At 44.1% G+C, this 15,807-nt stretch overlaps 1 protein-coding gene across 1 annotated transcript in view; it reads right to left on the reverse strand.

The window, feature by feature from the left end:
• NIPAL4 (NIPA like domain containing 4) overlaps positions 1-15,338 on the reverse strand; it is a 40,668-nt gene extending 25,330 nt beyond the window's left edge. Inside the window, exon 1 of the mRNA XM_033927186.1 lies at positions 15,182-15,338. Coding sequence (XP_033783077.1) covers positions 15,182-15,215 — 34 coding nt within the window. The 5' untranslated portion in view covers positions 15,216-15,338. The remainder of the gene's footprint in view (positions 1-15,181) is intronic.
• Positions 15,339-15,807: the final 469 nt, after the last annotated feature.

Below are 15,807 nucleotides of genomic sequence, written 5' to 3' on the forward strand. Positions count from 1 at the left end.
GAAGGGAAGCTGCACATTAACAATTCCAAAACAAACTGGCAGTTGCCATTTCAAACTTTTATAGTGAAATGGTGCGATGGTCGTATTTGTCCAGTGTTCAAAATAATATAAAGAAATAAAATAAAACTTTTAAAAATTATTATTGTTATTGGACTAACTTACCCCCTCTTTTACAAATGCATAGCGCAGGTTTTAACGCTGGCAGTTACCGCCACTGCAGGCGCTAAAACCCGCGCTGTGCGTTCGTAAAAGAGGGGGGTTAGTGCATTGTATATGATTAGTTTTTGAAGTTACTCGTAAACCCTTCTTCAGATCAGAATAAGCCGACGTTGACGTAGCAGGATATATAAGTAAAACATAAGTATATATAACTATACAGTGGTACCTTGGTTTGCGAGCATAATTCATTCCAGAAGCATGCTCGTAAACCAAAGTGCTCGTATATCAAAGTTAGTTTCCCCATAGGAAGTAAGGGAAACTTGCTCGATTGGTCTCCCCCTACCACATCCCAAAAAGATCCCCCCCACCCCCGAGGCCACTGCTCTTTCTGAGATTCTCGGGGAGAGCGGGAGCCAGAAGGCCTTGAGCATGCGCAGATGCTCAAGGCCCGGCCCAGTGGTAAGAGGCAGGATCTTCAGGCACCGACCTGTCCTGTGGATTGGTGCTTGCGTGCCGGTGCCAGATCAGGGTAAGGGTGTGGGCGGGCGGGCAATGCCGGTTCTCGGGCCGGGGGCTCGCAAATCAAGTCAACGCTTGAGTTGCGAGGCACGATTTGCTTGAGTGTTTTGCTCGTCCTGCAAAACACTCGCAGACCAAGGTTTCACTGTATATATATATATCTAATATAATAAAAACCCTAAGCCGCGCGTGCGCACTCCCACCTGCATGCTCCTGTTTTCTGTGACCTGTAGGGCACCGCAGGTAGGAATGCGCATGCGCGCGAATCTCTCTCTCTTTCTCTCTTCCCCCCAAGGCGGATGTCAACCGCGGCGACTGTCGGCAGCTGCAGACCGCGATGGCTGTCGGCGGCTGCAGGCCACGGCAGCTGTAGGCCGCAGTGGCTGTCAGCGGCTGCAGGCCGTGGCGGCTGGCGGCGGCGGCTGCAGGCTGTGGCGGCCGAGCACGGAACACGAAGCCACCAGCAGCTGGTGGCGGTCAGCTTGAGAAACCCCTAACCTGAGTGTAGGAGGGGCAGGAGAAGCTAAAAGAGGGAAAAAATGATGATGCACAGGGAAATGGAGGGAGAGGGAATGCTGCGGCTGCTGCACAGGGAAGTAGGGAAGGAGATAGGAAGAAAGACACAGAGACAGGGGCAGGGAGAGAGACAGAAAGGCAGACAGACAAAGGGGGCCAGGGAGGGATAGAGACAGAAAGAAAGACAGCAGGAGGAAGAGAGACAGAAAAAAAAGACAGGGGTAGGGAGAGAAACAGAAAGAAAGACAGACATATATTCTAGCACCAGCAGGAGGAAGGGAGACAGAAAGAAAAGAAGAAAGACACAGGGACAGGGAGAGACACAGAAAGACAGACAGACAAAGGGGGCCAGGGAGAGAGACAGACAGAAAGTAAGACAGCGGGACAGAGAGACAGAAATAAAGACAGAAATAAAGACAGCGGGACAGAGAGACAGAAATAAAGACAGACAGACATATATTCTAGCACCCGTTAATGTAACGGGCTAAAATACTAGTATATATATATATATCAACTTTTACTGAGAACCAGCCCTGTATGTACAGTCAAATATTTTGACAGTCACCCCCAAATAGTGCCTAAAATTAGGTTCCTTTATAAACAAGGAAGCAACTAGTCGTGAAGAAATATGCCGTAGAATGGCACTTGGTTGACCTATTATGAAGGCTCTTGACAAAGTGTTTAAAGGCAAGGAAATAACATTCAAAATGAAGATCAGACTTCTCCACGCACTTATTTTCTCGGTGGTTAATTATGGATGTGAAAGTTGGACACTGTGGAAGCAAGACGGAAAGAAGATCCCTTGGTATCTAACACCATTGATGAGGCTTTATCAGCTGTCTAGATCATTAAGATCAGAGGGAAAGTTATGACTATCAACAGATGAATTAACAAATGTACATTATGCTCATATGAGAACATCTATAATATCAGTTGAAGGTGCTTTATTATGGAATAATCTAACAGGACAGCTGAGGTTGCTTTCTAATATTCAAAACTTTAAGAAACTATTAAAAAAAAAAAAACTTTATGGAGGCATTCTCTCGATTGACCTAGGACAGGGATGTCAAAGTCCCTCCTCAAGGGCCGTAATCCAATCGGGTTTTCAGGATTTCCCCAATGAATATGCATGAGATCTATTAGCATACAATGAAAGCAGTGCATGCAAATAGATCTCATGCATATTCATTGGGGAAATCCTGAAAATCCGACTGGATTGCAGCCCTCGAGGAGGGACTTTGATACCCCTGACCTAGGATCTTGATTGAAGATGTTTATTTATTTGTATGTTGGTTATGTGATTATATGTTTGTAGTTTTCTAAACTGCTTAGGTCACCGTCTGGCTTTCACATACTGTACATATGACATTAGTGAAAATACATTGGCTTGGAGAAATGGAAGTCTTTTGCAAGCAGATATGCATCCTTGCACTTGAAGATCTTGTCTAGGCCAGTGGTAGGCAATTCCGGCCCTCGAGAGCCACAGGCAGGTCAGATTTTCAGGATATCCACAGTGAATATGTATGAGATGGATCTGCATGCACTGCCTCCTTGAGATGCAAATCTATCTCATGCATATTTATAGTGGATATCCTGAAAACCTGACCTGCCTGTCGCTCTCGAGGACCGGAATTGCCTTCCCCTGGTCTAGGTCCTTCGTAACTAAGGTTTGTCAACTGGCTCCAGATTCGCCTACCACGGTTGATCCAATCCCGGGTTTTCCCTATTGCACACAGATATCCCGAGAGAATTTCTCACGAAAAGCCAGACTATAAGTACCTTCATACAATAGGGTAAACCCAAGACCAGATCAACCCTGTTGGGTGGATCTGGAGCCAGTTGGTGGTGGAACGCGCTACCAGAGGATGTGATAAACAGGAGCACGCTACAGGGGTTCAAAGAAGCTTTGAATAGGTACTTGGAAGACAAAGGGATTGAGGGGTACAGATAAGAGTAGAGGTAGATTTTAGGGATGGGATTAGAGGTAAGTTACAAAATTAATTAGGGACCACTGTTCAGGCACTAGGCCTGATGGGCCGCCACGGGAAAGGACCACTGAGCAAGATGGACCTCTGGTCTGACTCAGCGGGGGCAACTTCTTATGTTCTTATGTTCTTATTGATCACAACTTTTCTGCCAAGCAGGATATTTCATTGCATTTCCTGACTGCTTGATTCATGAAAGCTGCAAAATTCTTAGACACTCCTTAGGCTCTCATATTACTTCTCGGTTTGTTTCCACTGGATTTGTAGGTGTCTGCTGCAGAGTGAGCGCGATCTATGTAACGGGAGTCTGAAAGGGGGCCGACTCTCCCTTCACCCTGCAGCATGGGATGTGAACGCTGGCCTCAGCAGCATCCCAGTGGGCCGGGGAACGACAGACCCGCGCCTTAAATCAAACTCGGGTCCTTTTGCATGGCAATGCACGAGTGATCCAGCTTCTCAATTTCACTTTGAAAAGAAATTACAAAACGCAGTACAAATTCGTGGCATGAATGCTTATCTAATGTGGTACGTGCAACCACATGCAGTCAGCCCCTAAGGGGAGTCATGAACTTAGATTGAAGATCAGAAGAAAACAAAAGCTTGAATTTAGTTACATGCCATAAAGGGAGAATGGAGTGCTTTGTGTGTCCTGTTACGTTTGATAAGAGATATCAGAATAATGTCTTTACTGCCAGGGCTTAATGTTTGCCAGCCCTTGCCAGAATCTGCCAGCTAGAACGGGATCTATTCCTGTGAGGTCTTAGACCAGTGGGTCTTAACCCTGTCCTGGGGGACCCCCCAGCCAGTCGGGGTTTCAAGATATCCCCAAATGAATATGCACGAGGCAGATTTGCATGCCTGTCACCTCTATTATATGCAAGTCTGTCTTGTGAATATTGATTGGGGATATCTTGAAACCCCCAACTAGCTGGGAGTCCCCCAGGACAGTTTTAAGAGCCACTGCCTTAGACAACAGCACAGTCAGAGCAGTATTAATTCTTTGCTGGCCTTTAGGTGAACAAATGTGATTGGGCTCACATAATAATTAAAAAAAACCAACAACTCTGCTTTTCTCTCTATGGCAGTGTCCCACAAACTTTCCCAAGCCACGGCACAGTAAAACGTAGCGGCCGCGGCTCAAGGCATCTGAAGTGCGGACGTTGCCATGATGATGTCACATGTGTGCGCGACATCGTCATGTCAATGTCTGCGCAGGCGCGAAGGCCCTCTAGATGGGCCCTGAGACGCCAGTGGGGGTGGGGGGTGCCAGCAGGGAAGAGGGCCGGAGAGAAGGAGAGGGCGCCGGCGCCGACTGATTGCCTACAGGACATGCCTCTCACATGCCCAGGGCCAGTACCTCTCCTCCTCCCCCAGTGGGCCGCAGCACACCTGAAATCTCAGGAGGCACACAGTTTGCAAAAAAACACTGCTATAAGCAGGGCCGGATTTAGATGAAAAGAGGCCCTAAGCTATTCCACTTATGAGGCCCTTTCACCTAACATTTTTAAGTTTGTAAATTACATGAGAGATAATAAAATACATCCTTACTGTGATATATATCAATATGTTAAATGAAACATGTTGTTATTGGTACTAACCTTTATAAAAAATGAGACACGGATAATAAATAAAAAAAAGTCGAGAACACTTATTTGGACATTTATTCTCAGCACCATATATAGTACTTGTAACAATAACTAATCAAACATAACACACAACATTGCCCCTTCCTATGTCCATAGTGCCCCCAGTGCGTCCTTCCTCACCTCATCCCCCCCTCCGAAGCCCGCCTGCCTCCCATCCTCCTTCCATTGAACACCCCCCCCATGCCATCCTGCCTGCCTGCCTTCATTAAACCTCACCACCCTCGTCCGATGCCAGCCTGCCTGCCTCCCATCCCCCTTCCACTGAACCCCCCCCTGATGCCAGTCTGGGCCGCCCTGTCCTGATGGATCCACGTTTTGCCTCTCTCCCCGCGGGGCTGGGCTTTGCCCAGCTGTTTCCGGACTGACATCTTTCCCTCCCCGATCCTCCTCCCAGGGTGAGAAAAAGAAAGGGAGAAGCCGAGTCGGCACCCCGTTGTGGCCGAAGTCAGTTCCGATCCCGAAGCGTAGAATTTCTCCTTATTTTTGGTTCAGTGTTTTAGTGTTCACTGTTTTTAGAATAGTGTAATTTTAATTTTGCTAACAATTTGAATGTAGGCCCCTCTTGATCTTGAGGCCCTAGGCTGAAGCCTAGTTAGCCTATAGGAAAATCCGGCCCTGGCTATAAGGCATGGTGCCTAACTCTGCTAACACATCACTCAAAAGCGGGCATGACCGTAGCATAGACCATGTAGTTACAGAATACTCCTCTAGCGTTCCTTACGCGGGTGTCAGTATTTACACCAGGTTTCAGCAGGCATAAGTGCGGTGCGTACAGTTAAGGATGGGAATCTGTGCTAGGCGCTATTCTATAAAGCAAACATGCCTTTTATAATGGGACCTTTACAGAACTGCGCTTAGAGCTGATTTTTCTGGCACCCGTTTGAGCGTCATTTATACAAACCCCCTTTTAAAAGGGTATCTGAAACATCCGCGATAGACGTAATGCACCTAACACATATCAGCACTGTGCATGCCCAGTAGAACCATAGAGTATTATCGCCACTGTACAGCACCGTGTATGATAAGTATTCAGGTGTAATAAGAGCTTCCTCTCTCTCAAGATATCCATATAATGCGACTTGCTCAATGTCACAAGAAGTGGCAGGTGTGACCAGGGCAGGATTAATTCGTTGAGGGCCCCTAGGACACAAGTACACTGGGCCCCCCCTGCCCCGCCCCACCATGCGCCCAGGCGGAAATAGGAAGCTGCGTCAGAGGGAAGCTTTGGGCAAGCACAATTACCTTTCTTACCCGCGTTGCTTGCTTGTCTTATTTGCCGATCGATGCTGGAGGGGCCCATCGCCGTTTGGAAAAAAACAATGTCGACGCCTTCCTTCATCGGGCCCCGCTGACCATTTAGGGCCCTAGGCACGTGCCTACTTGGCCTATTGGTTAACCCTGCCCTGGGTGCGACTAGTGTCCTACACCTACAAAACTGTGTTCATAAGAGTCTAATGCTAGTCCAACATCACTCTTTTTGTTTTGTTTTTTTCCCCCAATTCTCACTCTCCTGCTTGCTCTTACCAGTTGTGCACTGGATCTTTATCTTTTTCAAATATTTGCTAACATATTAGCTTTGTGTGCTTTAGCAGTGACGCTAAGTCAACAGTACAAGGTTGGTGTTTCAAAACCACAGCCTTTGCCCGTTACTGCTGTCGTTTCCTCCGATAGAAAAACAACATTTTGAAGGTGAACTCCTCCCCCCTTTTTTTTTTTTTAATAACCTATCTTAATATAGCTTTTTACCCTTACCTATTATTTTTTCCTTTTTACTGTGCTCTTTTCCGCCCTTCTTCCCCATCTGTGTGAAGATGTTTTGTTTTGTTTTGTTATGTGTTTTATGAACCTTTTCTGGTTTTTTTTAGTACCCACTAAATTGAAATACCCTAGTGGGAACTTCACAAAATCATATAAAACACACACTTCCCACTTATATTTAAGTGCAAATACTATTCTATATATACAGGAGTCGGCCTCAGTAACGGAGCCTACGCGTAGTCGTAGTCAATGACTGGAGTATTCAGCGTAGTTTGTTTTCGCTCCTTTTTCTCCAATCATTGGCCATACTCCCGTATAGTTATTACAAAGTATCCAATTTATTCAAATTTAGTTATTTAGAAAACTTCTAATAATTTAATCTATAATTTATTTTTTATGTAAATTTTCTTTTTTATCATCTCACACTAAAAAGTTTTTAAATATTTTTATTGTCTTAACACACTCTCATTTCTACGTATATTTGCACTATTTCAGCTATGGAAAGACTACCATGTCGAAACTTTATCTTTTTTTCAATTATATATAGCAAAATATATAATGAGTGCTATTCAAAGGTCACTTAGCTTTTTAGTCAGCGCTTGTATTTCAAGGAAATAATTTGAATAAATTGGATACTTTGTAATAAATATACGGGAGTATGGCCAATGATTGGAGAAAAAGGAGCGAAAACAAACTACGCTGAATACTCCAGTCATTGACTACGACTACGCGTAGGCTCCGTTACTGAGGCCGACTCCTGTGTATATAGAATAGTATTTGCACTTAAATATAAGTGGGAAGTGTGTGTTTTATATGATTTTTTTAGTACCCCTCATTTTAACTTGTTTTTATATCATTTTTTTCATTGTACACCACTTAGAAATTTGATTAAGGAGTATAATTTTTTTTTAATAAACTTGAAACTATTATTACACAGGACACCGCCAGTACCCGTAAAATGAAAACCACTTTCTTTTCTGTTTCAAAGGCATGTCCTCTGGTTTCAAATGCCCAAGGACCCAGCCAGCACAGAGCAAGGAGATGAAAGGAACTGGTTTAGGTATTCCCATTCAAATGTTTTTTCTGAAATTACATAATTACCGTATTCCAACATTCGGCCAGATAGGTTTAGAAGATCAGGTTTCATCATATTGTATAAACAGGGGTGTAGTGAAACCTTAAATATGTGGCATGTTCCCAGCGGAGAATTTAAGAACACATATTGTGATGGGTGTGAATTAAAAAGGGAAGAGAGGGAGAACAAAGAAAGGTGTGCACACCTTAGCAAATAAACAAGCGCTTATGAGTTTATTTTGGTTCAGCAACAGAGAGTTAGTTACTGCTATAAGTAAAACGAAACTTCTATGGCAGTGTATCGCAAATTGTGCGCCTCTTGAGATTTCAGGTGTACCGCGACACACTGGCGATGAGGAGTCATCTACGCTGGCTGACTGCCTACAGGACAGGCCTGAATCCCTACGGCGGGCTCTGACTCTGACAGTGTCTGGAGTCGGCAGAGGAAAAGAAGGGTACAGATAGGAGGAAATTACCAGCTGAGCGGAGATCATGGGGGGGGGGGGGGAGAGGAGATAAGTGAAGACAGATAGTGAGGGGAAGCTGAGTGAGTGCATTTTGTAAGTCAGTAAGAGGGGTTTGAATTGTATTTGGAAATGGATAGGAAGCCAGTTAATTCAGCGATTTCAGCGGCTCTCCTGGAATATAAATCATGCAGCCGAATTCTGGACGGATTTGGAGGGGAGCGAGTTGGCTCGAGAGTAGCGAGTTGCAGTAATCTAAGCGCGAGGTGATGAAGGCGCGGGTAAGGGTTTCGGTAGAGTGCTCAGAGAGGAAGGGTCGGATCATGGTAACATTATAGTCCTGGTTTTGAACTTGCAGCTCAACCCTGTCCACTGAAATCTAATGTTATTTAAAGTACTAGGGTCAAAGTACTTCAGTGAAAATAAATGAAAACCAAATTAAAAAATTTACTTGAAACAGTGTCTAAAATAATACTTTTTGAGTAAAAAAGTACCACAACTGCAATATCTGTTCATCCCGAATTCCTTCCTGCTTCATCTCCATTTTAAAAGTGACTCAACTCATCTAACCAGTTCAAACACAGGCAACTCCTCTGTTCTTAAAAGCTATAATAATACATTTTATTTTTACACTGCAGCACCTCTCAGTTCTATGCGGTTAGCAATAATAATAATAACTTTATTTTTGTATACCACTAATACCATAACAAGTTCTAAGCGGTTCACAATAAAGAGACAACTGACAACCAGTGAAGTACAAGCAACAGAAAATATGGGAATAAATTATAAAGTAAAAAAAAAAAAGAAAAATGATGAGGTAACAAATTTGTCAAATGTAAAAGAGAATGTATACAATAAAAAACATACATGCATCCCAAACTTTAAAAAAAAACAAGCATACCTTATTCCTTAAACAGTTTAGTTTTGGCAGTATGGTTGATATCAACTTGGCAAACCCAAAAAGGTTCTGATAGACAAAAAGTATGAAATATGTATGGATGTTTTACCCTTATATATGTCTAGAGGTCATAATAGCATCTAATCCACAATCCAATCCAATCCTTGGTCTTATATACCGATAATAAAAAGCTGAACAAGAACAGCGATTAGTACAGCATTAGCATTCAATTTCATTACAACATCAGACAAATTTATCAAAAAGATAAGTTTTAATATTTTTCCTACAGATTTGGTAGGAATTAGATGCCACAATCAGACCACTTTAGTATTGTACTCCATTTACCAGCTTGAAAAGGTAAGAGTTCTTTCAACAAATCTTGTATACGTCGGACGGCAAAATTAAAGACGAAATGATCTGATCCGCTGTTTGCAATAGCAAAATCCGGTTTCCAGTTTTGCCGTTTCATTTGGCTTACTGAGGAATTGTCACTTACATCTTCCTTCCATTTTTACTTTTAACTGCAAGCGTCAAATGCAACTAGGTGACAGTAGTAAAACTTGGCAAAAACGATTGCATAAGAACATAAGAATTGCCGCTGCAGGGTCAGACCAGTGGTCCATCCTGCCCAGCAGTCAGCTCACGCAGCGGCCCCTAGGTCAAAGACCAGTGCTCTAAATGAGTCCAGCCTCACCTGCATACGTTCCAATTTAGCAGGAACTTGTCCAACTTTGTCTTGAATCCCTGGAGGGTGTTTTCCTCCATAACAGCCTCCAGAAGAGCGTTCCAGTTTTCCACCACTCTCTGGGTGAAGAAGAACTGCCTTATGTTTGTACGGAATCTATTCCCTTCTAACTTTAGAGAGTGCCCTCTCGTTCTCTCCACCTTGGAGAGGGTGAGCAATCTCTCTTTCTCTACTAAGTCTATTCCCTTCATTATCTTGAATGTCTCGATCATGTCCCCTCTCAGTCTCCTCTTATCAAGAGAGAAGAGGCCCAGTTTCTCTAACCTCTCACTATATGGCAACTCCTACAGCCCCTTAACCATTTTAGTCGCTCTTCTCTGGACCCTTTTGAGTAGTAAAAGTAACAAATGTTGTCCTGTTCTTTTACTCATAGAAACATAGAAGATGATGGCAGAAAAGGGCTACAGCCCATCAAGTCTGCCCACTCTGTTTACCCACCCCCTGTCTATGCCCTAATGACCCAATTTCCTTATCTTGACCCTCGTAGGGATCAAGTACGGTAATTAGTTAATATGTTGTTGCTGTTAGGTGCCATCGACTCGTGCTTGAGTCCTAGCGACTTGATGAATTGCGGATCTAAAAAGAAAATCACTTTTGTGCTAGTCCGGAAAGATTCCGCATGAACGACTACTTCGGAAAATTGCGAGCCATGGAATTGAGGGTGAAATATGTGGATTAAAAACTGGCTAGAGCATAGGAAACAGAGAGTGGGGGGTAAATGGACAATACTCGGACTGGAAGAACGTCACCAGTGGGGTGCCGCAGGGCTTGGTGCTTGGCCCCGTGCTCTTCAACATCTTAATAAACGATCTGGACATAGGTACGACGAGCGAGGTGATTAAATTTGCGGATGATACGAAGTTATTCAGAGTAGTGAAGACACAGGGGAATTGCGAAGATCTGCAATGTGACATAATCAGGCTCGAGGAATGGGCATCGACATGGCAGATGAGGTTCGACGTGGATAAGTGTAAGGTGATACATGTCGGCAAGAAAAATCTCATGCACGAATACAGGATGTCCGGGGCGGTACTTGGAGAGACCTCCCAGAAAAGAGACTTGGGAGTTATGATCGATAAGTCGATGAAGCTGTCCACGCAATGTGTGGCGGCGGCGAAAAGGACGAACAGAATGCTAGGAATGATAACGAAGGGGATCACGAACAGATCGGAGAAGGTTATCATGCCGCTGTACCGAGCCATGGTGCGTCCTCACCTGGAGTTCTGCATCCAGCACTGGTCAACGTACATGAAGAAGGACATGATGCTACTTGAAAGGGTCCAGAGAAGGGCGACTAAGATGGTTAAGGGGCTGGAGGAGTTGACGTATAGTGAAAGATTAGAGAAACCGGGCCTTTTCTCCCTCGAACAGAGGAGATTGAGATGGGACATGATTGAAACTTTCAAGGTACTGAAAGGAATAGACTTAGTAGATAAGGACAGGTTGTTCACCCTCTCCAAGGTAGGAAGAACGAGAGGGCACTCTCTAAAGTTAAAAGGGGATAGATTCCGTACAAACATAAGGAAGTTCTTCTTCACCCAGAGAGTGGTAGAAAACTGGAACGCTCTTCCAGAGTCTGTCATAGGGGAAAACACCCTCCAGGGATTCAAGCCAAAGTTAGACAAGTTCCTGCTGAACTGGAACGTACGCAGGTAGGGCTAGTCTCAGGGCACTGGTCTTTGACCAGAGGGCTGCCGCGTGAGTGGATTGCTGGGCATGATGGACTACTGGTCTGACCCAGCAGTGGCGATTCTTATGTTCCTGCGTCATCCCCATGGTTGTTTCCAGCCTGTCAAGCCATCTGATTGCAGCTTGCCCTCTTCGCCTGGTTCCTTCGATCTTCCCAAACATGGGGGTCCTTTTGTTAAGGTGCTCTAGCAAATTTAGCGCATGCTAAATGCTAAGAATGCCCATAGGATATAATGGATGCCTTAGCTAAATTACATAGAGCATCTTAATAAAAAGGACCCCGTGATGTCCTTCTCCAGTGATCTCTCTCTTCCGATGGTGTGACCAAAATAAGACAAGTCGTAACTTCATTTGGGCTTCGATTGACATAGCCGGTTTGATCTCTTCCAGACTCGACTTGTTAGTTCTTCTGGCGGTTCGCGGCACGCCTGAAATCCTTCTCCAGCACCAAAGCTCAAATGAGTCAATCTTCTTTCTGTCTCGTTTCCGTAGTGTCCAGCTTTTGCATCCCTAAGTGACCACTGAGAAAGTGAGAGCGGGGACTTGAAATCAGTGCTGCACCAGGACGGGCAACTTGGCCTAAGGGCGTAGCAAGGTCGCAATCAGAGAGGACAAACTCGAAGGAGTCCAGAAAAGAGCGACTAAGCTGATAAGAGGTATGGAAAACTTTACATACGCCGACAGGTTGAAAATGCTGGGGCTGTTCTCCCTGGAGAAGAGGAGACTTAGAGGAGACATGATAGAAACCTTCAAGATCCTGAAGGGCATAGAGAAAGTGGATAAGGACAGATTCTTCGAACTGCGAGGAACCACGAGCACCAGGGGTCACTCAGAGAAATTGAAAGGGGACAGGTTTAGAACCAATGCTAGGAAGTTCTTTTTTACCCAGAGGGTGGTGGACGCATGGAATGCTCTTCCGAAGGTTGTAGTAGGCGAGAGCACAGTAAAGGGGTTTAAGGAAGGTTTGGATAGGTACCTAAAAGATAAAGGGATTGAGGGGTACAGATAGCAGCAGAGGTAGGTTATAGAAGTAGAGGTAAGATTATAAAGGTCAAGAATTCACTTCACAGGTCAAGGACCTGGTGGGCCGCCGCAGGAGCAGACCGCTGGGTGAGATGGACCTCCGGTCTGACCCAGTGGAGGCAACTTCTTATGTTCTTTGTAAGAAGGTGTATTTTGGTTTACTCATTTGTTTAAACCCGCCTAGCCGCAAATCTAGGTGAGGAACAGTAAAATATACACAATGAAACAAACACAGAACGACATTACAAACAAAATATAAATTCAAAACAACATTATCAAAAATTGCAGCAAAAAACATACCCCCCCCCCCCCCCCCGTTTTACTAAGGTGCGCCATGCGTTTTAGCGCACGCTAAATATACACACGCGCTAACCGCTAACACGTCCATAGACTAGCATGCACGCATTAGCATCCGCTCAAACTCAGGGGCGGGAAATTTCATGGCGACACCAGGAAATATTTCTTCACCGAGAGATATTGGTTGATCCTTGGAACAAGCTCCCGGCGCAGGTGATCGAGGCAAACAGCGTGCAAGAATTTAAGAGCAAAGGGGATGCCCATGTGGGATCCCTTAGAGGGTTAAGCCAAGGGAACCTGTCACCAGGAGTGGGATCCCTAGGATAGTAGACTTGGGGGTGGGTCAGTAGAGTGGGCAGACCTGATGGGCTAGGGCCGTTATCTGCCGTCATCTTCTATGTTTCTATAATATACAGCACGCGCTAAAACGCTTAGCGCACCTTTGTAAAAGGAGCCCATAATCAATAAAATCAAATACAGATCAGCATCACAAGCAAAATAAAATTCAAACATTTCCAGACTTTACCCCCATAAAATGCTCATACAGCAAAGTCTTCACCCCCTTCCTAAAATGTAAAATTAGATTGGCAGAGAAATGACGGAAGAGCGTTCCAAAGCACTGGACCCTGGACAGAAAGCATCGATTTATGGTTACTTAATAGATGCACTACAGCCAATGAAGGAACTTCCAAGCACTTATGTGCCTAAGCGTCCCATTTGCTAAACATTTCAAAAGTTTATTTTTCATTTGATATAACGCCCGCCAGCATAGCCATCTATCTTCGCAGGCGCGCTAAATGCTAAATTTTTTTACACCCGTAAATTGTGTTGTGCATATAATTTGATTTTGTGCATGCAAAGCAATAAAATGATTAACAAAATCTTTAAAAAGTCAAGTCAGAGTTTAAAAAATGGAAAGGGGCAGGGAGGCTGCACACCTGTGCAAAATCTTAAGACTCATCCTAGACAAGCTTCTAGAGAGGCAGCCATCTTAGCCTGAAGCAGCAGAAGTGTCACAAAGGCAGTCAGCCTCTTATGAAACAAGATTTTCTGAAGCATAAATTTTACAAGAGGAGAAAATACCATTCGATAGAAAGAGGAACAAGGTCAGTCTCAGGGTGGGAGAAATAACAATAAAACGACATATTGATTTCAGTTTTGAGTTTATAGAAATACCCCTTGTATTGATATGCAACTCATCTTGTGCTAAATAATAACAGTAAAAAGAAAATGAACATTTGAAAGAAAAAATAAAAAAAAAAAGACTACAGATCTTTTTTCCCCAATTTTGAGGCAAATATAATTTTAAAACAAACCGGAGAAAATATTTCTTCACACAGCATGTAATTAAACTCTGGAATTTGTTGCTGGAGAAGGTGGGGGGGAGTCAGTTAGTTTAGCAGGGTTTAAAAAAGATTTGGATAATTTTCTATAAGAGAAGTCCGTAGGCCATTATTGAGATGGTTTGGGGAAATCCACTGCTTATTCCTAGAATGGGATCTAGCTAGGTACTTGGGAACTGGGTTAGCCACTGTTGGGAACAGAATACTGGGTTCGATGGACCTTCAGTCTGTCCCACCAGAGCAAGCAGGAGAAAACCAACCTCTATTTTTTTTTTTTAAATTCTTTATTCATTTTCAAAATTACATTAAGTGTAAAATATATTCATTCACAATAACAATAAATACATCACTTATAAACATTATATAAATTTTTATCCCTTTCCCTTTCCCATCCCTCCCAACCATATATTCCATTATTATATAATATATGTAATAATAAAATACCCCCCTCCCTACATCCTGAACTGATAAATAAAAGGGAAATAATTTTACTTAATCCTTACAATATTTTGTTAATGGTTTCCACACATCCTGAAATTTCTTAAAGTATCCCCTTTGTAAAGCAATAAATATTTTTGCTGGATTCCATTTTTTGGGAACAGGTTATGGAAAAATTTAAAACAACAAAAAAAAATCACCGGAGATCAGTCTAGACTAAATTCACATTTCCTTTACCCAGGTTAGTTAAAACTTTTCAAACTGCCTCTGTCCACCGCTATCCACTCTTCCAGGCACAATGGAAGTCAGTGGATTGACTTGCTTTCTTTTGCATTTCAAAAAGTCAGCTACTACATGGTAACTGCTCTGAATTATATGCAAAAAGTCACCTTTGCAGCTCCAGAAGCTCATTGAAAGGGCAGACGGCCCCCGGGATAAAGGCCATAGCAATGAACTCTGTGAGCCCCAGCTGTGCCTAGAGAGGAGCAATCAATGTTTAAGACTCCCCCACTCCCCTTCTAGTGTAAAAGGATCAGACCAGCTCCGAGCTAAAGCCACAGCTTATCACGTGGGAGTGATAAAACGTACCCTACCCGAAGACCTGACCTGCTCCCTCCCCGGGCTTACCGTTTGCACAGCTGTGTCCGGCCGCCAGCTCCATGTCTCCGGGTGCCCTTCCCAGCAGCTTCAGGAGATCATCCCCAGCACCGACAGGCAGCGATCACTCTCTTAGCCCTAATTTCAGGCTCAGCCAGCTCCTCCCACGAAAGGCTTCCAGTCTCCTCCCTGCTTCCACCGCCGCTGCTGTGTCCTAGAGCATCCAAGCCCCAACGAAACTGCAGGAGGAAAGGTGGAAATCAACGCATGGGACTTGTGAGGTAATAGGTGGATCTGTCATCTGATGTTACTAGATTTGCCGTACTAGGGAAAGGGGAAAGGAGCTGGCTTGTTTTGAGTCATGACTCCTTCCCTCCCTTTTCCAGGCAGGGAACTTGTCAGCCTTAAACACTGCTATGACTACCTTAGCACTTTGGGTGCTGTGAGTGTTTGAGCACTCCTGTTATTGAGCAAATGCTTCAGTCTGTCCAAGGAAGTGTAATTTGCGACGGATTTAGCACCCCCTGTCATTCTTAATTTTGGCATCTGTGATGGCTAAAACATTGTTACAGGCACAGCTACAAATAAAAAGAAGGTCTCTGCTCCCTAGAGCTTACAGGCTTCCGATTAGAAGCAACATGGCCAGATCCAGGTGG

This window comes from Geotrypetes seraphini, chromosome 18, assembly GCF_902459505.1.
Source record: "Geotrypetes seraphini chromosome 18, aGeoSer1.1, whole genome shotgun sequence".
Taxonomy (NCBI): domain Eukaryota; kingdom Metazoa; phylum Chordata; class Amphibia; order Gymnophiona; family Dermophiidae; genus Geotrypetes; species Geotrypetes seraphini.